The 23,000-nt window shown below is 38.9% G+C and overlaps 3 protein-coding genes across 6 annotated transcripts; all 3 read left to right on the top strand.

The window, feature by feature from the left end:
- The first annotated feature begins 2,305 nt into the window (after positions 1-2,305).
- Positions 2,306-7,331, top strand: LOC126796887 (filament-like plant protein). 2 transcript variants are annotated; one of them, XM_050523608.1, is made up of 5 exons: positions 2,306-2,739; positions 3,190-3,350; positions 3,734-3,914; positions 4,499-5,838; positions 6,597-7,331. In XM_050523608.1, the coding sequence occupies exons 2-5, from the start codon at positions 3,240-3,242 to the stop codon at positions 6,759-6,761; spliced, it is 1,797 nt and encodes a 598-aa protein (XP_050379565.1). In that variant the 5' UTR covers positions 2,306-2,739; positions 3,190-3,239; the 3' UTR covers positions 6,762-7,331. The 2 variants fall into 2 exon arrangements, with proteins under 2 accessions (XP_050379565.1, XP_050379560.1); XM_050523603.1 differs by lacking the exon at positions 2,306-2,739 and having other exon boundaries at positions 2,825-3,350.
- Positions 7,332-9,392: 2,061 nt separating this feature from the next.
- On the top strand, positions 9,393-15,909 carry LOC126796850 (fatty acid amide hydrolase-like). The gene is made up of 20 exons (XM_050523572.1): positions 9,393-9,500; positions 9,938-10,047; positions 10,851-10,911; positions 11,143-11,330; positions 11,506-11,635; positions 11,968-12,045; positions 12,188-12,335; positions 12,568-12,680; positions 12,857-12,932; positions 13,038-13,109; positions 13,203-13,251; positions 13,508-13,579; positions 13,726-13,806; positions 14,014-14,117; positions 14,206-14,298; positions 14,829-14,897; positions 15,121-15,185; positions 15,286-15,347; positions 15,427-15,522; positions 15,706-15,909. Exons 1-20 carry the CDS (start codon positions 9,398-9,400, stop codon positions 15,808-15,810), a joined length of 1,875 nt encoding a protein of 624 aa, XP_050379529.1. The 5' UTR covers positions 9,393-9,397; the 3' UTR covers positions 15,811-15,909.
- A 368-nt stretch (positions 15,910-16,277) lies between these two features.
- LOC126796865 (pentatricopeptide repeat-containing protein At2g29760, chloroplastic-like) lies at positions 16,278-19,563 on the top strand. Of its 3 annotated transcripts, none has more exons than XM_050523593.1 (3): positions 16,278-18,124; positions 18,220-18,473; positions 19,201-19,563. In XM_050523593.1, exon 1 carries the CDS (start codon positions 16,282-16,284, stop codon positions 18,112-18,114), a length of 1,833 nt encoding a protein of 610 aa, XP_050379550.1. In that variant the 5' UTR covers positions 16,278-16,281; the 3' UTR covers positions 18,115-18,124; positions 18,220-18,473; positions 19,201-19,563. The 3 variants fall into 3 exon arrangements, with proteins under 3 accessions (XP_050379550.1, XP_050379542.1, XP_050379546.1); XM_050523585.1 differs by having other exon boundaries at positions 19,139-19,563; XM_050523589.1 differs by having other exon boundaries at positions 16,278-18,128; positions 19,139-19,563.
- Positions 19,564-23,000: the final 3,437 nt, after the last annotated feature.

Raw genomic sequence — 23,000 nt, 5'->3', positions numbered from 1 at the left:
TTTGCCCTACTTTAACATCTCTTGAATTAGCTTGCTTTTAAGCTCAAAGACAAATGTTAAGTTCGGTTTTTTATGCAAATTTTATGCGTTTGTGAGTTTCATTTTTATAAATAGTAGACATATAATTTGTACAATGTGAGTTTCATCTAATAACGGAGGGATATGTACAACCACTAATATGTAAAGTCATACGATTTTTCTTAAGGTAGAAATATCACTTTGGTCATCAAAATATGCTTCGATCGACACTTTGGTCATTGAACATTTGAAAACTTCACTTTGGTCATCCAATTGTATTAACCGTATGTCACATTGGTCATTTTGTCTATCTTTTTTGTTAACTGAACGTTGAATCGTAACATGTAAGGCCATATTAGTCATTCTAATTAGAAAATAATTAAACTCTTGTACTAACGAAATTTAAGGATAAATTGTCATTTGATTGCTTTAATTTCCGAATTACCCTTCAAGTTAACAAAGAAAAGAGGTGAAAATAAACAGAATTACCAATGTGACATACATGTGGTATAGTTGGATGCCTAAATTGAAGTTTTCAAAAGTTCAATGACCAAAGTGTCGATCGCAGCAAACTTTGATGACCAGTGATATTTCTTCCTCACCTTAAATTAAAATGTATAATAAGTCTACATCAGAAGTGCAAAACTCGTAAGGATCCACCGTGTCACGGTCTGCACAAATGGTTGTGTCATCGTGACACTTCCTAGGGACTATGTCGAAGAGAAGGTGTCAAGCGGCAAGCATGAAGGCTGATTGAGTGTCGAGTGACATTGTAAGTGGTAATTTCATAATTAATTGGAACTCCTAAGTTTGAGGCACTTAGGCTTGTAATTTAGGAAAAGTCTGAACACCAAAAATGTCCAGGATGTCGAAAAGAGTCAAATGCACTTGATGGTATATTTTTAAGAGCTTGTCTGAATTAATTATGGAAGTTGCCCCTCCTCGGATATTTGATGTTTCCTCCGGCCTTATGAGGCACTAAGCGAGTCACTCATGGGGGATCGTGGGGAACCTAGGCGCCGGGCAGATGTCGCCAAAGAGGGGTGGCATGCTTTTTCATGAGTCAGGACGTCTCGTGGACAATATCGGCTGTTAGGATGATATTGCGGGTCCATGCAGATGATGATGTTTGTACGTGGGCGATCCTTATGCCAACGACATGGACGAACTTGTGGGCTTAAGGAAGATGTGTCAGAATCCCGTGATGCGCAATGACTACGGAGCAAGCGACACAATCATATGTTAGGGGTTCGACCTTGCCCAAAGAAAAGAGTTGCTAGTAAGCACGGAAGGGCGACACCGTGCTAGAAGAAAGGAAACCTATAGTGGGCATATGAAGGCAAGTGAACTATGAAAGAGTAGGCTGTCAAGATGGATACGTGTCGGGGTGATATGTGGGAGGCGAGCCTTGCCCAACAAGTTAACACCCATGGGCTGAGTTGCCCATATGAATACCCCATGGGTGAAGGGTTGACAATGGATGCCTATATGTCGAGTGAGCATGATGATGGATGCTCATGAGGCGAGTTAGGTGCACAAGCTTTCAAGGGACGGTCAGATAGAAGGAAATAAGGAGCATCAAGGTCTTGGCCTACTGTCATGCCGCTTGCTACAGATGCAAGATGTACGATGGTCAGTAACGAGGTTGGCACTAGGCGGGATGTGCACGATGGTCAATAAGGGGGTTAGCATTAGGCGGGATGACATGGAAGCGTATCAGTTGGGCGAGTGTTATATATAACCATGACACGAGGAAATTATCGGTAAGTCACAAGTTGTGAGACTTACGTGTGAGTAACTTTCATTGGTGGAACCTCACACACAAAGAATATAAGTGAAAATGATCAGAATGACACGGGAGGCGCACAAGTAAGAAAAGAAAGTTAACAGTGTGGATGCATGTTAATTAAAAGTAACATTGGCATGCACTAGTCATATTTCACTGCATAGGAACTCGGTCCATGACACACCGCTAGCCCATAGCCTCTGGCCCCTTGCTCGTGAAATCCAGATTCTCTTGCAGAGCAACAGTTCCACATTGCAGTCCAATGATCAGATTTATATTATAAACAACTCCACAACTGATCAATTTGCCGCATTCATGGGCGGAAATGCCGCCGCCACCACCACCACCCCCCTATTTTGTTGAAGACAACGACAAACAAACCCCTCAATGATTGATGAAACAGAATCCTCTTCGCATATGGTCCCTTTCATCACCCCCACATCGGTCCTACTTCTTCTTCTTCTACTTCTACTTCTACTTCTACTTCTACCCTTCTTCCCAACCCCAATTTCCAACACAAAAATATTGGTACATAAATAAAATATTCTGTCCTCTTTTGCCTCCTCCAATCCCAAACCCACCTCCCTGACAATGCTCTTCTTAATTACAGGTTGTTTCCTTATCCTCATTTTGTACCCAACACATTTTCTTTTGATCAGTTTGTACCCAACACATTAATTAACCAAAATTCTCTCTCATTTTTTGTTGTCTTCTTTCTTTATTTCTATGTATGGAAAGTCCTCAGTTTTTAGCTTGATGGGTTCTGAAAATTTGTGTCATCTGGAAATGGGTGTTGCCAATTTCTCACTTTTGTGTGGTTCTTGGAAGTGGGTCTTTGCTTGTTTTATGTATTGATTGGTGTTTTGAAGTGGGTATCTGCCTGTTTCATTTTCAGGGTTGCTGCTTCTTTATCTTGGCGTGAAAATGTGGACTTGGTAGGTGCAAATCAAAGCTAGTGCTGCTGTGTTTGAGCTGTGTGTTTTAAGTTATACAACAACAAGCATCTTATTAGTCTTCAAAGCTTCTGTCTTTTTGTTACTATTCAGTGCTTATTTTATCATTGCTACCACCTTCCTTTAGCAAAATTATGGTTTTTTTGTTGGTTGGGGATTAGATCAAACATTCAAACCAGAAGTGAATTCTAAGCAAAGATGAGAAAGTTGTCTTTTTGATGGATCTTTTTGGGCCCCCCTCTGGATTTCTCTTTTCAAATGTCTTGGAACTCAGATTTTCCCAGTGCAAACCAACCACATTTACTAGAATTGATTATAACTTTTCCCCAGATTTGGATATGCGCAGATACTGCTTGGTTTTTCAGCAAAAGGGGTCCACATCTGATGTGATATGCTCTCTGGTAATGCATTGATGGTTTCATCACAATGCAGGTGAGGTCCCAGAGGGGGCATTGTGAGATGTTTAGTTGTTGAGTTTCGAGATGGATCGGCGGAGTCAGCTGTGGCAAAGGAAATCATCAGAGAAGAGTTCTGGTGAGACTGAGAGTTCAGGATCGATATCTTCTCATTCCGAGAGATTTTCTGATGATCAGGTAGCTGTGTTCACATTGTTCTTAAATAGATTCACTCTGTGACCTTATCATTGTTTCAATTGTTTGAATTATAATTTGAAAATGTTCATGAATCTGCCTATTTGGTTATTAGTTTCTTGCTTTACCATAATATCTGCAAACTCTCTCTCTTCATTGTAGGCATGATCAGTGTGGTATCCATTCTACTTGAAAATTTACTATGAATGGAAAGATTGTTCTTGAGTGAAGTTTAAGTTCAGAAAGATTTGGTCCATTGGTATTCCCACTTACTAGAAGCTCACGGAGCTGTTAGGACATAGTTAGTATAGATTCTAACATCATTCTTTGTTCTATCAAGTGGTTTGGTTAAAGAGTCTTAACTTTTTCGTTCTTTGATGTCAAAGGCATTCTCACCTCATAGCATTCAGTCGCCCGAAGTGACTTCTAAAGCTCCACACAGTGATGAAGAACCTATTGATAGTGTTGATACGTTGAGAGAGAAATTATCTGCTGCTCTTCTTAGCTGTAATGCCAAGGATGAATTGGTAAAGCAGCATGCTAAAGTTGCAGAAGAAGCTGTCTCAGGTTAATTTTCCTGCTTTCCTTTTGTTCCCTTGCATTTAAACTATATATAGAATCTATATGTTCAGAAACTATGTGCCCAGTTGTTAACCTATGTGAACAATAATACTGCTCTTTGTTCATCAGCTTAAGAATTTGGATTTCAGTTGTTGTCTTAACGTTATGCACTATCTATATAGGCTAAGTTTTGGATTATAACCCTACATAAATCATATTAACTGGAAAAATCTTGTAGAAAAATAAAGAAAAGCAAACACATATCCTAGCCATGTTGAATTTATGAGAAACGAAGGACTTTTTCTTTACACTTACTATAGTTTAGATTTTCCATGACCAACGGGTTTATAGAACTCATATTCTTATTGTTCTAGAGAAGGTTCACTCATCATTTTTTTTTTGTTTTTTTTGTTTTTTAAGCCGTTCTAGGATGGATTCCTGAGTTTATAGAAATGGAAAATATTGGGTGTTGCTGAGCTGTTCTGTTTAGGGGTCAATGGTATGTCATAGATTTTCCTGTGCTATTATCACTTATTGTTTCTGAAGATGGTCCCATTCATGCTTTCTCTTGCCATTTCCTATATATGTAGGTTGGGAGAAGGCTGAAAATGAAGTGTCGGGCTTAAAACATCAGCTTGATGCTGCAAATCAGAAAAATTTGGCTCTTAAAGACCGGGTTGGTCATCTTGATGGAGCACTGAAAGAATGTGTAAGGCAGCTTCGACATGCAAGAGAAGAGCAAGACCAGAATACTAATGAGGTTGTTGCCAAAAGAACTCGTGAATGGGATAGTTCAAAGTCCATACTTGAGAGTCAGCTCTCTGATCTACAAGCACAACTTCAAGTTGCTAAAACTGAAGCAGCTGCCTCTATTGATTTGGATCTCCAGTTAAAGCGTGAGGCTACTCAAATAGAGAACTCTGCTCTTAAGCATAGTCTTCGTTCTCGACTCAAGGAGCTTGAAATTACGTTTATAGAGAGGGATTTGAGCACCCAAGCTGCTGAAGCAGCGAGTAAGCAATATTTAGAGAGCATAAAAAAGGTTTCCAAGCTTGAAGCTGAGTGCCGTAGGCTAAACGCCTTGGCTCGTAAAGCACTACCAAATAATGGTCACAAATCCTTTTCTATGTCCTCAGTTTATGCAGAATCCATTATGGATAGCCAATCAGATAATGGGGAGAGTGTGCTGGTAATTGATTTAGATACACATAAAGTGAAAAACTTGGAGCCAAGAGAATGTGATTCTATACAGTCAGATTCAAGGACATCTGCTCATACAGAAAATCTTGATAAGTTTAAGAATAACAAGAGTGTTGAAAAAGATCTTATGGTTCCTTCTGTGGAAATCAATCTCATGGATGATTTTCTTGAAATGGAAAAGTTTGCTGCATCACCAGTTGCAGAAAACGAGAACTGTTACCTTAAGGCAGGTTTTGGATCAAATCATCATGCTACTGAAAAAAAACTTTTAGAAACTGAACTTGAAACCATGAGTCACAGGACAGCAGAACTGGAGGCGAAGTTAGAGAGGATGGTGACTGAAAATGGTGAACTTGAGATGACAATGACTGCATGCCAAGAGGAGATTCAGACATTAAAAAGTCAGCTCCTGGAGGCTGATTTGGAGTTAAAAGACCTTCAGACACTGTTGGATATTGCAAATTCTTCGAAGCGTGCTGCAGATGAAGAAGTAAAGGTCTGTCGAACAATGCGAAAAGTGGCTGAGGTACAACTAAGATCTGTTCAAACTGAACTTAACTCCATGATTTTTAAAGTTGGTGCACTAGAAGTAGATGTTTCAAAGGAGCGAGCTTTATCAGCTGAATATATGGCCAAATGCCAGAAAGTTGAGAATGAGTTATTGATAATGAAACATGAAACTGAGCTCCAGTGTATGACTAGTACTAGTGGACATTTGAAGATACAGCAGGTCAGTTTTCTTGTCAAAGAAATCGTAGCTTATTAAACAACTGCAACTGCAAAACCCATATCCAGCATGTAGTAAACTGTCAAGCGTCCAAGGCAAAACCAATCAATTAGAAATAATACTGTAGAGTGAATGATAGGAATGGGCATAAAACATGGAAAATCAATCTGCTGTGTAATTGATGAATGAGACTGACTATGGAGTATAGTTTTAACATAAAAAAGAATTAGGCTAGTAGGTATGAAGGCTGTAGAGTGTAGACTAATTGATAGAAGGTATGAAGCTGTGGATTAATTGTTAGATGCACCTGTATCCAGAATAAGAATAGCAAAACAGCAACAAAGATAGATATAGGATTAATATGAAAAGGCTAAAAGAAATTAGAATTATTAGGAGGTAGTGCATATATATGAAAAATGTAAGATGTGAGTTAGTGTCAACTCCATGTATTGTATAATGGGAAGGAGCAGAAGAAGTGAATTATATACCCACATTATAGGCTTAGAGCTTCTGCTGTACGGTGAAAGGAAATAAAGTTCTCCTAGAGTTTAGAACTAGAGAGTGTGCTATTAACTAACTTCTGATTAAGAATTATTCTGCAAAGTTGCATATAATATTCGACAACATCATATATAGTGGAATTATGAAATAGTCCTTAACATGTATATGGCTTCTAAGACTTCAGTTGACTTGCATTTAATTACACGATTAATTATATATATACTTTCTAAATTTGTTCTTATATGTTCTTGTTGTGGCAGGAGCAAGAGCTAGCGTTGGCTGCAAGTAAATTTGCAGAGTGCCAGAAAACAATTGCATCCCTTGGCCAACAGTTGAAATCACTTGCAACATTGGAGGACTTTCTGATGGACTCAGATAGGTCATCAGATCATATTGATGAAACCATGCAATCAAGACCTGAATAATCCAAGGATAGTGGAAGTCTCAAAAGCAGCAGATGACTGGTCAGATGCTTCAACAATTGTCTGCGAGAGATCGACATTCTTTATCACTAGCCCCTCACCATTAATACCTGCAATATTAAATGATTGAAACCTCTTGGGCAGAGGTAAGAGTGGGACTGACGAAAATCGTAATAAGAATAATTGAAGAAACAAGGTTGATTTATTGCAGACACAACCAGTCTGTATTGCCCTGATATGTTCTCCTGCTTATTCAATACCTGTGAATCGACAGATTGTATTTACATACAAGGTACTTCTTCGGGACCAACAATTTTATCTTCAATTTTCCATTAAGGGTAGTAGGAGTAATGTAAATAGGAGGAGCAGAATGAAAGAGGTATATACTGTATATAGTGAAGTCATACATAACATTTAAGATATGTGTTCCACCAAGTCCCACATTTCAGGTATCTAAACCTCATATTGTTTTTGAATTGCAAGTCGCTTTCACAGTTTCACTCATGTGAGTGAACCAGAATGAAAAAGACGACCCGTCGATACCTTCTGCATTTTGGGTGATATGAAGCTGTTGCTTCTCCACATGTTGATTTGCTTTTGCCTAATTTTCGTAAGTGTTGATGCTAATACATAACTGTGTTGATATGAAGCTGTTGCCTTCTCGGGCAGTCTGATTTCGGTTTTGCGTAAATGCTCTTAATTGTTGCTGTTAAGATGCAACTGTGAGTTTTAATAAGCTGTCGCTTTCTCCAGTATTCGATTTTAGTTTTGCAAAGATGTTCGAAATTGTTGATGTTAATGTGCTAATGTGACTGATCCTAATAGGCTGTTGCTTTCTCCAACTGCCATTTTGCTATTGTCTACTTACTTTCTTGTTGGTGTTAAACTTAAAATCGTACGAGGAAGTAGAATGCATTGAAATAAGTATAGTGCTCAAATCAGTCAAATGATGTTTTTCTTGCAATTACATTGCAAAAATTTAAATGTTTTTCGACGAAATGATATTATTGAAAATAAATTTTCATGTGAATTTTCTTGGCAGAAAATACGTTCTGGATCTGTGTTACACTTTTACAGATGCTTACCGCAGGTTCCTCTGCATTGCCTTTTGCCGGCCGAAGGTCAATGATGAGGTTTCCGGATTGCGGCGAGGCTTAGTGTGACTTTAGAATAGGAAGAGTATCATATTCCATATATTACATAACACAAAGACAAATCAGATTGACTTGGGGTGACCTTATTGTCATAAAAAAAAACTGAACAATTATTTTCTCCTCACTTGCAGTGGAGAAATTATTAATAGCTCTAGGCCGATAATTTGTAGAGAACAGAAGATGAACTGTGCCAGCAGAGCAGAATAGCCCCCATTTTGGAGTTTTATGTAGCCGAAAAAAAATATGGTCCTTCATAAATGTGTCTTTTATGTGTGTCTTAAACCCTCATTGTTTTAGTCTTACACGAGTCTTGATGTCGTTATTTATTATGGTGTTATTTTGTGGGGGATATAGTGTTTTAATTTGTCCTTGATGCTTTCTTGTAAATAATATGCTGGTTATCCGAGTTCTAAATTTTTGGGTGGGTGGAATAGGGTGATTCTCACAGACTCGATAAAAATGATGGTTATTATGGTTATAACTACTCACCTACACAGATATTGATCAAGTAAATTAAGCTTTGCCTGTTTCTTCTTAAAGGAGTAGAGGACCATTACACGAAATGAGACTTATCACATACTTCATACATTTTTTTTTATTTGAGAAATATGCGCGCACGATGAGGAGGGTTATATTATGCCATCGTTAAATCGCGCCAAAATAAGTGAGAAAGAGTATCACACTCCATGATGAAACATAAAACACTCGTCTACTACTATGATTTATTCCAATCTAACACGTCATGTTAGCGTAGGAAGATCTCTCATGCACAATGTCAACCTCATCGTTTAACTTACAGGGTAAGTATGATCAAGAAAGTGAAAATCTTGTAGTGCATGAGATTCATGATGTAATTGACAAGAAAGTGTACTTACTCCAATAAGGTCAAAAGCCACAAAAAATTCAGGCGGGCAAACCCGTTTTGGCATAGTCAAGAGTTGAAAACAATGAAGACAACATATATATTTTATTTTCGATCTGTCGAAATCTTAGACACATATATTCCAGAATTTTGGAACCCTGCCTAATCGGGAGGCTCATCGTCCGCGGAGGATGACAGGTAATTTAATAATAACGAAGAACATTCAAGAAGGAAAGGATATATTTTAATGTTCCGGGTCGAGTCAACCCGTGGGGAATAATATAGATCATCTTCGTTTTTCTCGCTATGACCTGTTTCGTGAAAGCAACTATGTTTCTCCAACTTCCAACTGAACCCAACTTTTCTGTTTCATAGAGACTCTCTCTCTCTCTCTCTCTCTCTCTCTCTCTCTCCCCCCCGTGAAATATCACAGTTTGGTCGGTGGTACGTACCTTTCTATCTTTCTATCACACCTCTGTAACATCAATCCATTTCCTTTTATTGCTTTATCCGCCTTAAGTTACGTTTGCAATGATGCATGTTCTGTTTATATATATTGATATATATATAATGCTTGTATGTGTGTGTAAATTTGATCAACAAGGCTGAGGAGGAGTTGTGATATGGGGTTCTTCAAGAGGGAGGCTCGTGTGGTTTACGAGCCGGCGAGTGAAGTTGATCTCGGTTCCGGCAGCTCTGAGGTCTACTTGCGAGCCAATGTCAAAGGTTTGGTCCATTTCCTTCTACTTCTTCTCTCGACTTTCATTTTCTGTGGGAATGTTTATAGTGAATTCTGTTATTTGGGTTGTTTTCATGGATGGATTTACAATGTGGAGTAATCATTGAGATGTTTTTGGTTGATCGAATTACTCTTGTGAATGAAAATGAAAGGTGATCAGTGAAGACAGTGATCATTATCAACATCAAATCTTAAATATACAGGGGCTTTGGTTAGTTTTGACTGTTAATGTTTCGTTACAGATTTACAATTTGTCTCATCTCCAAGCCAATCGATCAATTTAGAAACAATGCAACCAGAAATTTACAGTCCTAGTGTTTTGGTGTACCTGGTTTTGTCCAATCTGGACTGTGGAATTCTTCATATGTATTACCATGTTATATACGTACCCAGAATAGTAGTAATCGATCTCTTTTGTTTGCAGCTCCTCGTATGGCTGGATTTCTGGTCAAATTGTTCGCCTGGTTTCTGGAATTGCGGATCTTTGGGACCATGTTGTTGTATATGTTGAAAAAAGATAACTTGATTCATAAGGTATGCACATGTTTTGTGTTTATATCTCATTCAGTGTTATGATCGAGAACAAACATTTTTCTCAAACTGGCTCAAACTAAGTTCCTTCGATCCTTTTGAGATACAAGGGTGGACAATCTACTATATTAAATAGGGTTGTTATCATTTGAAATTCAATGATGCCATCCTGTGTCAAATATTAGGAATTTAGGATCAATTGTATGTAATCACCTCCAGCTTGGAGGATTTATAGTAAGCTCAGGTCTACAAATATGGTTGGGAGTTAGGAGGATAAAATTAGTTACAATAACTATGTTAACTATAATGAAGGCACATAACAGAGAAGTCAGTAAGGTTAAAGCAGTAACGGTGAATGTACTTGGGGTGATATGCATTTTGGGTAAATTCATGGCTGCTGACAATGAATCCAAGCAGCAGATTGGAATAACTTCTAGTTGTATCAACAGTTAGCAACTGAAGCATATCATCTAAAATGTCTTGATCAGATATTTCTAAATTCAGTGAAAATAAAAAATTGTCAGCGTTTCCTGCTAAATTTCTTAACATTTTATCAAGAATAAACCAAGAGTGTAGTTCATAGTTCAATCAACATATATTTGACTTTACCTAACTCATAGCGTAGTGGATACTTACTATATGCTTACAACATACTAGGAATGTGAGTACACAGATATATCCAAGTAGTTGTAAGACAGTATCTTGGAGGGTACAGGTTTAGGAGCCTTCCATCGGTGCTTTGTGTAATTGATCATTTCATTCCCTTCATTCATTTTCAATTGCTGAAAATCGAATTGAATTTGCAGCTGGTTAGAAATGCTGAGCTCAAGGAATCACCAGTCTATGTTCCCTTGCATCCTTTCGATGGTATGCATTTTTTTACAGATATATGGAGAAATGACTCACTGGTTGAAACTCTGTATCATTGAACCTCAGAAGTCACATCTCAACTCCATTTCTACCAATCTGTTTTGCCCGGCTGGAGTTGCATTTCAAATCTTTACATCTTCTAAACTTACATTTGTTATGTATTTGTTCCTCCTTGTGAAATTTACAGTGAGGTACTTTATCTGAACTTCCATATGTTTATCAATGCAGAGATTAAAGAAAAAGATGTCAAACATGTACGATCTGACTTGTCACCACCTGAAATGGTTCAACAGGCAATTGAATGTCTTCCTTTATCCGTACATAAGGAATTAAATGGTACAAATTCTTCTTTCCGTTATTGGACAATATCAGATTATTCAAGAGCCTACACCTCTAAAGAAATAACACCTAAATTGGTATGTCATGTTCTTTTACTCTTCATTTGGATGAACAGTTACATAAACCCCCTGTTGCCTAGAGTAAATTGTATTCATACTGAAGTTTTGCTATTTAAAAGGATAACATCAGAGGTAACTTGTAGGTTTCTGTTTCCATAGCCTCACCTGACATTTTCATCCCCTTTTACTTCAGGTTGCGGAGCGTCTCATAGCTGCCATCCAAGAATCATCTAATCCACCATTTAAGATGTCATTCTTTATTAATTACAACACTGAAGACATTCTAAACCAAGCAATTGAATCAACTTTGCGGTATGAACAAGGTACATGCAAAGATAGAGACCAAACACATCTACTCCAAAACAGAAATAATGCGATAGCATTTACAATTGAATTGACAATATTTCGCTGCTCCCACCAATAGTAAAATAGAGTTGGAACTGGCATGTCTACATGTACCATTTAATATATAGTCTCGTGAAGATTCTAGTGCATCTATTTTTTTAAGCACCAATTTTCAATCGATCGATCAAGTAAAGGATGAGCCTATCTCTCTCATGTTGGTCTTTCCATTTAAGTATCCTAATGCCAGTCTCTCATTTACGATATTGCATTTATCATTGTTATACACTCTCACATAATTGTTCGCCTCCAGGTGTGCCTATTTCAGTCCTGGATGGGGTCCCAATTGCTGTCAAGGATGAAATAGACTGCAGACCGTATCCAACCACAGGTAAATTTTTTGTTTATTCTGCAAAGAAATTGCTGTAACATGCAGGGTTTCCATTGATAAGAGTTGTTTATGCATGTCAATCCACTGTTCATATTTAGAATCATAACTACAAATTTCTCAATAGAAAAATGTGCTTTTGCAGGTGGTACGAAGTGGCTTCACAAATTTAGACCTTGTACAGATGACGCATGCTGTGTCAAGGGTCTCAGACAGTGTGGTGCCATGCTTATTGGAAAAACCAATATGCATGAACTTGGAGCTGGTACAAGCGGGATAAATCCGCACTATGGGTAAGATAAGGCTACATTGTTTTTCCAAAACTGAATCAACTTTCTCCTGTATCTGAGGTTGATCATTCATATACATTTCATATCCTTTTGCTACTCTGACTGAATATGAAAGGAGTTACTAGGCTATGTGGTCTATATTGCAGCAACATTTTCCTTATCATTTTCTTTGTTCAAATCAGTTTTGTTATATCTATGACTGCAACCATGCTTATTCTGTAATATCATACTTTAGGGCAACTAGAAATCCGCATGACCCCAGCAGAATCTCTGGGGGTTCTTCTAGCGGATCGGCTGCAGTGGTCGCCTCTGGATTATGCCCTGTTGCTCTTGGTGTTGATGGAGGAGGTATTTTATATGTTTCATGGAAAAAGCGCATGTTATAATCTGTTATTCATATATAGTCTGTAGTCTTGTACCAAGCTTGCTTGTTTCTTATGCAATCAAACATTTTTGTGTGTTTGATTTAAATATAATGTTGCATGTGACTGAAAGATGAATTTCGGTTGGGGATGTATGACTAGGATCTGTGCGGATGCCTGCAGCTCTTTGTGGTGTTGTAGGTTTAAAACCTACCTTTGCTCGGGTATCTCATTTGGGGTAAATTATTCAATATATATATATATTTTCAATTAATCCTCTGCATGTTTCATATTCTTGAGAGCTTATTACTATTTTACTAGTATGATTTCGGTTACTCTTTAGTGTTCTTCCTCTGAATTGGACGGTCGGAATGGTTGGAATACTGGCCGGAACTGTTGAGGATGCTCTGATAGTGTTAGTGTTTCTTTACTAATGGTCTTGTTCATTTTGTTATGCATGTGCCTTCCTTTGTGCATACGCTATAACTTTTACCCCAAATTTCTACAGTTATGCAGCAATCATCGGCCAAATTCCATCAAGTCAACCCAAAATATCTGTAAGTATGGCATCATGCATGTCAGCAAATTGTTACCAGAAAATTGTTTTAAATATTTTCATTTACGGAGTGTATTATCTGTTGCACAAGTTTAAGTCTGCTCTTGTCTAAGAATCCAATAATGTGGAAAATCAGTAGATCAAAATTCTTTTCCACATGATGTTTGATTAAGATTTGAATGTAGAATTTATCAAGCCAGATGTTCCCATTCTTACCTTAGTTTCATTTCTCTGTTTGTTCTTTCTAAAATTTTCAGCCCGAAGTATATTTTCCTATACTGAACTCAACAAAACCTACATCGGATATCAAATTTGCAAAGTATGGAGAGGTCAGTCAAAACATTCCCAACCTAGCTAATGAGTACTTGGAAAATTGAAACTGCACTGTTAATGCTAAATAAGAATTCATTTATTTGTATCAATTCAGCTCCTCTTGATATTCATACAATTTTCAACCACTGATTGGTTCAATTAGTGGTTTAATGATTGCAGTGATGACATCAGGGAATGCTGTACCAATGCCCTGGACAGGCTTCACAAGCAATATGGTTGGAAGGTAATTAGTCAGGTTCTTATTGCGTAAGGATATTATAGTGCTTATTCTATACCACCAGTTCCTTGATTGAAGGTTACTAATCTGAATCATATCAAGAAACCAAGTGGTTGCAAGTTGCGACTACCATAACAGGATCATGATTTTGATTCAGCCAATACAATAGTCAGCATATATTACTTTCTGACTTTGCTTTTCTTCATCTGTAAGACTGTAGAGGTGACCATACCAGAGATAGAGGTGATGCGCTTGGCACATTACTTAACAATTGGTTCAGAGTGTACCACATCGCTTGGTCCTCATTTTGAAAAGCTGTATGTTCTTGACGACTGTTAATTTCTTCTAGTATTCTTGAAATAAACAAGTACTTTAAATGCTGACATTTTAATCTCATCAAGATAGGGATTTCAAAGAATTAGGGTGGGATGTAAGGGTAGCACTTGCTGTGTATGGTGCTTTCAACAGTAAAGAGTATATACAGGCTCAGAGAATTAGGTAAGTACTTCTTGACACTATCAAACTGTACCATTATGTTATTTGTAAATTTACCGTCAGTTATGGCATAATGATCTACTACTGTATCTCTAGAATGCGCAAAATACTGATCTAAAACATGATTTAAAGACCTTTAGTGATATCTTATTGTGTACACTGACGGACTGAAACAACTTTTGAGTTGTTGACTGAAAATCACATCTTATTGATGCAGCTGCTATAACTTTCTGATATAAACAATGGTCCATGGGCAATTTCTGCATTTTTTTTTTACATATACAAGGTGCTATACATAGTTCGGATACATAGCAGAAGCTCTGTTGAATTTTGATGCTGTTGTGAGTTCTACCAATGTCCAAGGAAATATTAAATAGCAAGTTCTTAACATTCCCACATATACAAGGCACACAATCAGCTCTTTTATCAATTACTTTTAGTTTGGAAAATCACACCTGTTATCAATATTATATTGAGGGTCGTTTGTTTTTTTAATATATCTTAACCATGTAAACGTGTTTATATATCTACAGGAACCGGCAGATGCAATTTCACAAGAATTTGCTTTCTCACGCAGATATCATTGTTTCCCCAACAGTAGGGTATTGTTTTCCACTTCATTTGTAATTCTGCAATGTATTGACACGATTTTCTTGTCAAAATTAAGTTGGAGGTATGAGCCAGTTACAGAATTAGAAATACAGTGTAGGACTAGAACCTTTAGGTAGCATCTCAAGGGAAGGATTTTCATAGTAAAACTTCTTAGGTTTTCTTAAGTTTTAGTCAAAACTTTATCATCAGCATGTCTAATGGTACACATAACAGGGTAACAGCATACCCGATTTTGGACGATGCTCTCAAAACCGGGGAACTTGACTATATAAACGGAGGTAATGAATGTTTTAATTACATTTTAACACATTTTTTACTGATTTGTAATCATTTGTGTCAACCTGCAACATTGAACTAACCAATTTTCTGTTTTTTAAGCTGCACTTGTTCGATACTCCATATCTGGAAACTTTTTGGGACTACCAGCAGTGACTATTCCAGTATGATCTTTATCACTAAACTGTAGTGCTAACATTGTAGTACAGAGTTTGAAGTTAATATGCATCTGGCTCTTGGTAGGTTGGATACGATAAATGTGGTCTGCCGATTGGTCTTCAGTTGATTGGAAAACCATGGTCTGAAGCAACACTAATTCACGTAGCTTTTGCAGTGCAGGTAGATTCTCTTTTGCTCGAGTCGATATATAAATGAAATCTTATCAGCTCTAAATTGAGAGCTTTGCTCACCTTAAAGTTTGAACTAGAACAAGTTGTACCAATAGCATTACCAATGTGAAATTATTAGTTATTGTACGATCTGATCACAACTAACGGTCTGATATTGTTATATTTGTTCCAGAACCTCTATGTTGCTGAATGCAGAAAGCCCCAGGTTTACTATAATTTTCTCAATACAAATCCAGTTGGCGAAGGAAGTTCAAGACAAAATAATGTTACAAGTTAAATTTGGTTGTATAGTACATAGCATGCCATATATAAAGTGTCTATTACTTGGAAATAAGGACATTCCATATGAAGTAATGGGATTCGTCTATGGTGCAGCGCTGCATACCATACATACCGAATCCAACGGTGAATAGAGGGTGTCTTAAAATGCACGTAGAATCCGTGGGATGTATGAAAGGTGGATTAGAGACGCTGCACGCATGCAGCGCTGCACCATAAAATTTTCCAATGGAGTCAATTCTTAGTTAGGGGCCTAATGAATATGTTACTTTTAAAATTATGTTCACCGAGGTCAATAGTCAATTATTAGACGTTACAAGGGTTACGATTTATTATTAAACGTTATTGGGTCAGTAATATATTATGATGACCGACCGACAAACCAGTAGACGCAGTCCATTGACAAACAGATGACACGAAAAAAGTGAACCAGTTGAGATTGTAAGAACTATTTGAACTCCAAGACACCATGAACTACTTGATCCTGTCATCTCCAAACCTCAAGTCTTGTTCTCCCCTTCATCATCACCTAGCTTGTCTCCTACGAGGCCCTCTCTCACCCTCCCACCTCCTCCAAATCCACGCCCAAGTCTTCCTCCTCGGCGCCCACCAACACCACCTCATCGCCACCCGCCTCATCAACCACTACTCCCCATCTCCCCACGTTGCCCTCCGCATCCTCCACTCCCTCCATAACCCCAATCTCCTCCCCCTCAACGCCGCCATCAGACTCGCCGCCGAGCACCGCCTCTTCTCCACTGCATTCTCCCTCTTCAAATCCCTCCTCCAAACCCCCCTCTCCCCCAACGGCTTCACCTTCTCCTTCCTCCTCAAGTCCTGTTTTCGCTGCCAAAACTCGGTACCTGTAAGGAAAATCCACGCCATTGTTGTCAAGACGGGGTTCCTCCGCGATACTTTCGTATGTAATGGGTTGCTTTCTGTCTATGGGAAGGGAGTGCGGGATCTGGGCTCTGCACGGAAGGTGTTCGATGGAATGCCTGACAAGAATGTAACGTGCTGCTGGACGTCTTTGATCGATGGATATGCCAAGGCGGGGGAGGCCGAGGAGGCCTTGAGGGTTTTTGTGAGGATGGTGGAGGGGGATTTGCGGCCGGAAGATGCGACATTGGTCAGTGTGTTGTCCGCTTGTTCCAGTCTTGACATGGGGAAGATTGAGGAGTGGGTTTCGGTTATGGCGCGTGTGGGTGGCAGTGTGGTTGGGTTGGACTCTGTGAGGACTGTGCTGGTGTATTTGTATGGGAAATGGGGGAGGATTGAGGAGAGTAGGGAGATGTTTGATGGCGTTTCGGAGAGTGGGAAGCGAAGTGTGCTGCCGTGGAATGCTGTCATCGGCGCGTATGTTCAGAATGGTTGTCCTCTGGAGTGTTTGAGTGTTTTCCGGATGATGGTGGGAGATCCCAGTCGTGAGCCTAACCATGTTACTATGGTCAGTGTGCTTTCGGCTTGTGCTCAAGTTGGCGATTTAGAGCTTGGTAGGTGGGTTCATGAGTACTTGGAAAGTAAAGGAAACAGAAGTGTAATTGGATCAAATAAGATTCTGGCCACTGCATTGATTGACATGTATTCCAAATGTGGGAGTTTGGAGAAGGCAAAAGAGGTTTTTTACCAGATGGAGTCGAAAGACATTGTTTCTTTCAACGCTATGATCATGGGTCTTGCAGTTAACAGTGAAGGACAGGAGGCCCTCAGGCTGTTCTCGAAAGTTCAAGATTTTGGTTTATTACCCAATGGTCGTACCTTCCTTGGTGCTTTATGTGCATGCAACCACTCAGGTTTATCAGAGAAAGGGCGTCAAATATTTCATGATATGACCTCCAGCTTTTCCATTTCACCTAAAATAGAACATTATGCTTGCTATATTGATCTCCTTGCTCGAGTAGGCCTACTTGAAGAAGCCCTCGAGGTTGTGACTTCCATGCCGTTTGAGCCTAATAGTATTGTGTGGGGTGCTTTGCTTGGTGGTTGTCTGCTCCACTCTAGACTAGACTATGCTGAATATGTTTCCGGTAAACTTGTCCAATCTGACCCCAACAATACCGGCGGTTATGTCATGCTGGCTAACGCGTTTGCATCTGACCATCGATGGGGTGATGTATCTTCTCTGAGGCGGTTTATGAGGGAAAAGGGAGTGACCAAGAAGCCCGGCTGTAGTTGGATCAGCAATAATGGTGTTGTGCATGAATTTCTCGTGGGACGCTCATCACACCCTCAAAGTGAAATTATATGTAACACGCTAAATGGATTGGTGAAACAAATGAAGATAGCAGTTGACATACTATGAGACATCTGTCGTAAGTATGTTATTTTCTTTTCTTTACTAACTGATAGCAAGAAATGTTTTTGGAGGTTTCTTGAACATAGTATGGTTTTTCTTCTTTTGCCACAGGTATACACCAAAGGGAATGCCATATGCGGGCTTTGCCTTAGATCACAGTTTTATTTGTGAAGGGAAAAAAAGTTGACGCATAAACCTCAAAAACATCTGAAGTTGACCTGTGTTGCCTAAAAGCAAAAGAAAAGATTAACCCAAAGATGGAGTTGTTACTAAATACCCATTGGAGTTCTGGAAATTCAATGCCTGGGTAAAATGTGCATGGAGGCTCAATATTTTCATTTCCTCAGTTATCTTCTCTCCTACAGGTATCCCCTAGCAACTTTGTCATCTTCATCTTTAGGAAAATTATTTGGATTTAATTATATAGCTCTATTGAATTTATGGTTCATTCAGGTTATCAAAGTCCTGCTCTTTTTTTCTTTCTGTGAACACTATTCCGTGTTTCCAAATTACTATAATGTTTTTCTTATCCTAAATTCTTGATAATAAAGCTAAGTAATCCCACTTCCAAAGGATTAAAAAGATGCATAAAGATTTATCTGTTTACAAATTTAAGTGGACGGGTGAAAAGTTTGTCTGCAAAATAGGCTCTCAAAGCTACTCTGTTTCTTTTTTATCATCCGATGTTTTTCTATTGCCTCAACTTAATATACACTTCTTTTGTTTTCTTCTTTTTTTTTTCCTGTTTTTTGGTCGAGGACTTGATGTAAATTTTAGTAAGTGGTTTCTAAGTGAAGGTGAGAGTCAATTTACCAGAATCATCCTATTTGGTTGGGAATTTTCTTTCACATTGTTCAGACTTTAGAAACTCATTTTCAATGGAAAATAACTCTATTTTTATGATTGATAGAACCATTTGCTATATTTGGATTCCAAGATATCAATTTATTTCGAACAAAAGGGTTTGAATGATAAAATCTGATGTTGCATGTCCTGCTTGTCAATGCTGGTTCATGTTTTTATGATAAAGTGATCATGCAAGTGAAGTCTCAGAGGGGGCCTACTGAGATGCCATATGTTGCTGAATTTCAGTGTCTGCAATGCAAAGAAGTTCGTATAGGAAAACTGGCAAAGAAGGTCATCAGAAAAGAATCTGGAAAAGACCGAAAGAGAGAGTTTGGGGTGATAATTCTGTATAATCTCTGATGATCAGGTATATGGTCTTTACATTGTTATGAAAGGAATCCAATAATTTACCTTGTGATTGATTGGATTCCTGAGCTGTATGATATTAGAGGTTTTCATAATTATGTCTTTTTGTTATGTAGTCACTGTGTTGTCCATATTAGATAGGACCATTGCCTTACAAATAATGCTCTTCTTCCTAATCTCACTTGAATGATCATTATATGTAACTGGTTGAATCCTTTCAGTCTATGAGGATAAATAACCGTCCTTTTGCCCTTTCATTCACATGCAACATTGGTTGTTGTATCTTCCCTTGAATGACTCTTTCTCCTAAACATCTTCTTTAGCTTTGACTCCCTATAAATGAGCATTTAAAAAGTTCTCTTTTTTATAGATTCTCTAATTTTTTAACGTAAAGGGTAACTTAAAAACACTTGCCTCACGGCATTTATTTTCACAATGAAATTTACCCTTATTTTGTCACCCTGGAAGGGTTTATGTCAAGTGGTACAACAGGTGTGTTGGGAAGGATTTTGTACTTAATTGGGTTGAAGGAAGTAGGAAACCAACTGTCTATAGGGTTTCCATATTGGTTGAGATTCTTGTTGTGTGTGTACTCATGTTACCAAACATTACCCACCCCACATTGCTTTCTGATGAGGACATCACACCTAAGCCTTTTAAGTTTTATGAACGGAAGAGATGGAAGAAGAGAGCAGCTAATAATTATATCTCTTTATGGTTTGATTGATTGCTCAAGTTATTAATTTCCAGCTTAAGAAGGGTCTGATCTAGAGGTCTCCAGGCTTGTATTTCAAGAGTTTTCTTGTGTCTCTTAACTGCTACTTTATTAGGCCTTTTATGTTTCAGTTTCTGAAATTTAAGAGTCCTAATGAGTACTTAAGGCTAGCTGGTGTCAGTTATAAACATTAGTATAAATAATGTAAGAGCCCTAGGCTGGGTTATGCCATGTTGAATAAGATTATCAGATTTTCTGAATTTTCCTGTGATAGGATTAAGGTGAGAAACCTGGGAGAGATTCCCAAATTATAGTGTTGGGTGTGAAGCCTAGACTAGGGTGTGAAACCTGGGAGTGAATCCTAAAATCAGTGTGTGCTTAACTTACAATTCTTAGAGCTTGTGATCCAGGTTCCTAAGCAGCTATTGTTCTGCGTCAGCTTTGGTATCAGAGCTGGACAAGCTCTAGTATTGCTAGCTCCAGCCCATAGAAATCTCATTCAGCCATGGATGCTGAAACTGTGGCTAAAACCTTGGAAGCCGTACTCGCTCAACTTGGACAGATTGAGACAAGAATGCAAGACCATGCAACAGCCTCTGACCGGCGTTTGGCAGAACTTGAAGCCTCCATTCTCAATGAAGAAGAGAGTGTAGGTGGAGGACGGAGACTGCAGCCTAGAAGGATTGCTCGCAGGCAGCAGCCCCTCCGGAATATTAATGGGCAAGATGGATATGATCATGAAGAGAAAGCTTTGAGGTCTATTAAAGTTGAAGCTCCAAACTTTGATGGCCAACTGAATGCAAAGGTATGTTTGGATTGGATTTCAGACATGGACCATTATTTTGATTGGTATGAATTGTCAGAAGCTCGAAAGGTGCGCTTTGCAAAGATGAAGTTGGTGGGCAAAGCGAGGGAATGGTGGACTGGTTTGGAAAGGCGACTTGCAAGGGCAGGTGAAGAACCTGTTACAGAATGGGATGAGATGAAAGAAAGGCTGAAGGAGAAGTATGTTCCCTTGGCTTACCAACAACGTTTGCTGGACCAGTGGCAATCCCTTCGTCAAGGAGGCATGCCAGCTGTGGAGTATATCGATGAGTTTGAAGAATTTATGGTGAGATGTAACATAACTGAAGATCCATCTGTAACCCTTGCCCGTTTCAGAACCGGCCTTCGTCCAGAACTTCAAAGGGAGTTGATTCCTCATGAGGTATATTCATTGGAGCGAGCCTATCAAATTGTGCTGGAATTGGAGCGTTATTTAAAAAGTCCCACAGCCCCTGTGCAAAGGCGGTTTGACCAACGAAATCTTGAATTTCGTCCTAGTGCTTCCGGCATTAAATCATCTCCATATTCTAGTGGTTTTAATGCTGCCAATTCCCTGGTGAAAACTGAGAGGGGAAAAGGAGTACAATCTAGCAATCGGGGAGAAGGACTCGCACGGTGCTATAAGTGTCAAGGTTATGGCCATTATGCTGGTCAATGCCCAACTAAAGAGCAATTACGAAGTCTATTTGCTGCTAGCACAGAAGGAGAGGCTAATGTTCAAGTAGACCTAGAGGAAGAGGTTTATGACCCTGAAATCCCAGTTGATGATGATCTAGAGGAAGATGTTCAACCGAAAACGGCTGTGGTGAGATGCACCTTGACTCAACCTAAGGAAGCTGAAGATTGGAGGAGAACGACCATTTTTCACACTTATGTTAAAGGGGGAGACAGAAGTTATAAGGTCATCATTGATAATGGGAGCTGCATCAATGTGGTTTCCCCGCAAACCGTTTCTAAATTGGGTTTGACCCCGGCTGATCATCCTCAACCATACCGTGTAGCATGGATTGATAAGTCTTCCATTCCGGTAAAGCAGCGATGTCAGGTACCCATTCAATTTTCATCCTACAAGGATACTGTTTGGTGTGATGTGGTGCCAATGGATGTGGGACATATTCTTTTAGGCAGACCATGGTTGTATGACCTCGATGTTACTACGGCGGGCCGTGCTAATACATGCTCTTTTATTCATGAAGGAAAACATATCAAACTTAATCCAGTTCAGCCTAGACTTATGTCTCAACCGATACCAAGCAGGGAGCAGTCAAAATCCATTAACATCATCAGTGCCAGAGATTTCGTGAAGGAGACAACAAGAGATTCTGTAATTTTTGTATTGTTTGCAAAGGAATCTCACCCTTTGAGTAGTTTGGAGCTGCCACAGGGTGTTAAGTTAGTCCTCGAACAGTTCAGCGATGTGTTCCCTGAGGATCTTCCCAATGAACTTCCTCCTCTCCGAGATATTCAACATGCAATTGATCTGGTTCCAGGAGCAACATTACCTAATTTACCACATTATCGGATGAACCCAACCGAGCATGCAGAATTGAAGAGGCAAATTGATGAACTGCTCGCAAAAGGATTCATTCGAGAGAGTCTTAGTCCATGTGCTGTTCCTGCCCTCCTCACACCAAAGAAGGATGGTTCTTGGAGGATGTGTGTCGATAGTAGAGCTATAAACAAAATTACAATCAAGTATCGATTTCCAATACCGAGACTTGATGATATGCTGGACATGATGGCAGGAGCAACGATTTTTTCTAAGATTGATTTGAGTGGTTATCACCAGATCCGCATCAGACCTGGAGATGAATGGAAAACTGCTTTCAAGACAAAGGATGGCTTGTATGAATGGCTAGTCATGCCATTTGGGTTAACCAACGCTCCCAGCACATTCATGAGAGTTATGACACAAGTTTTAAGGCCATTCATGGGTAAGTTCTTAGTTGTTTATTTTGATGACATTCTAATATATAGCACATCCCAAGAAGAGCACCTTACTCACTTGAGGCAAGTCTGCATAGCTCTTCGAAAAGAGAAGCTGTTTGCAAACCTTAAAAAGTGTTCATTCATGTCCAATGAGGTTGTCTTTTTGGGATTTGTTGTGTCGTCAAAAGGTGTTAAAGCTAATCCGGAGAAA

The sequence above is a fragment of the Argentina anserina genome, chromosome 1 (assembly GCF_933775445.1).
Source record: "Argentina anserina chromosome 1, drPotAnse1.1, whole genome shotgun sequence".
Taxonomy (NCBI): domain Eukaryota; kingdom Viridiplantae; phylum Streptophyta; class Magnoliopsida; order Rosales; family Rosaceae; genus Argentina; species Argentina anserina.
Note: the sequence above shows the minus strand (reverse complement) of the source record. Positions and strands in the feature narration are given on the sequence as shown.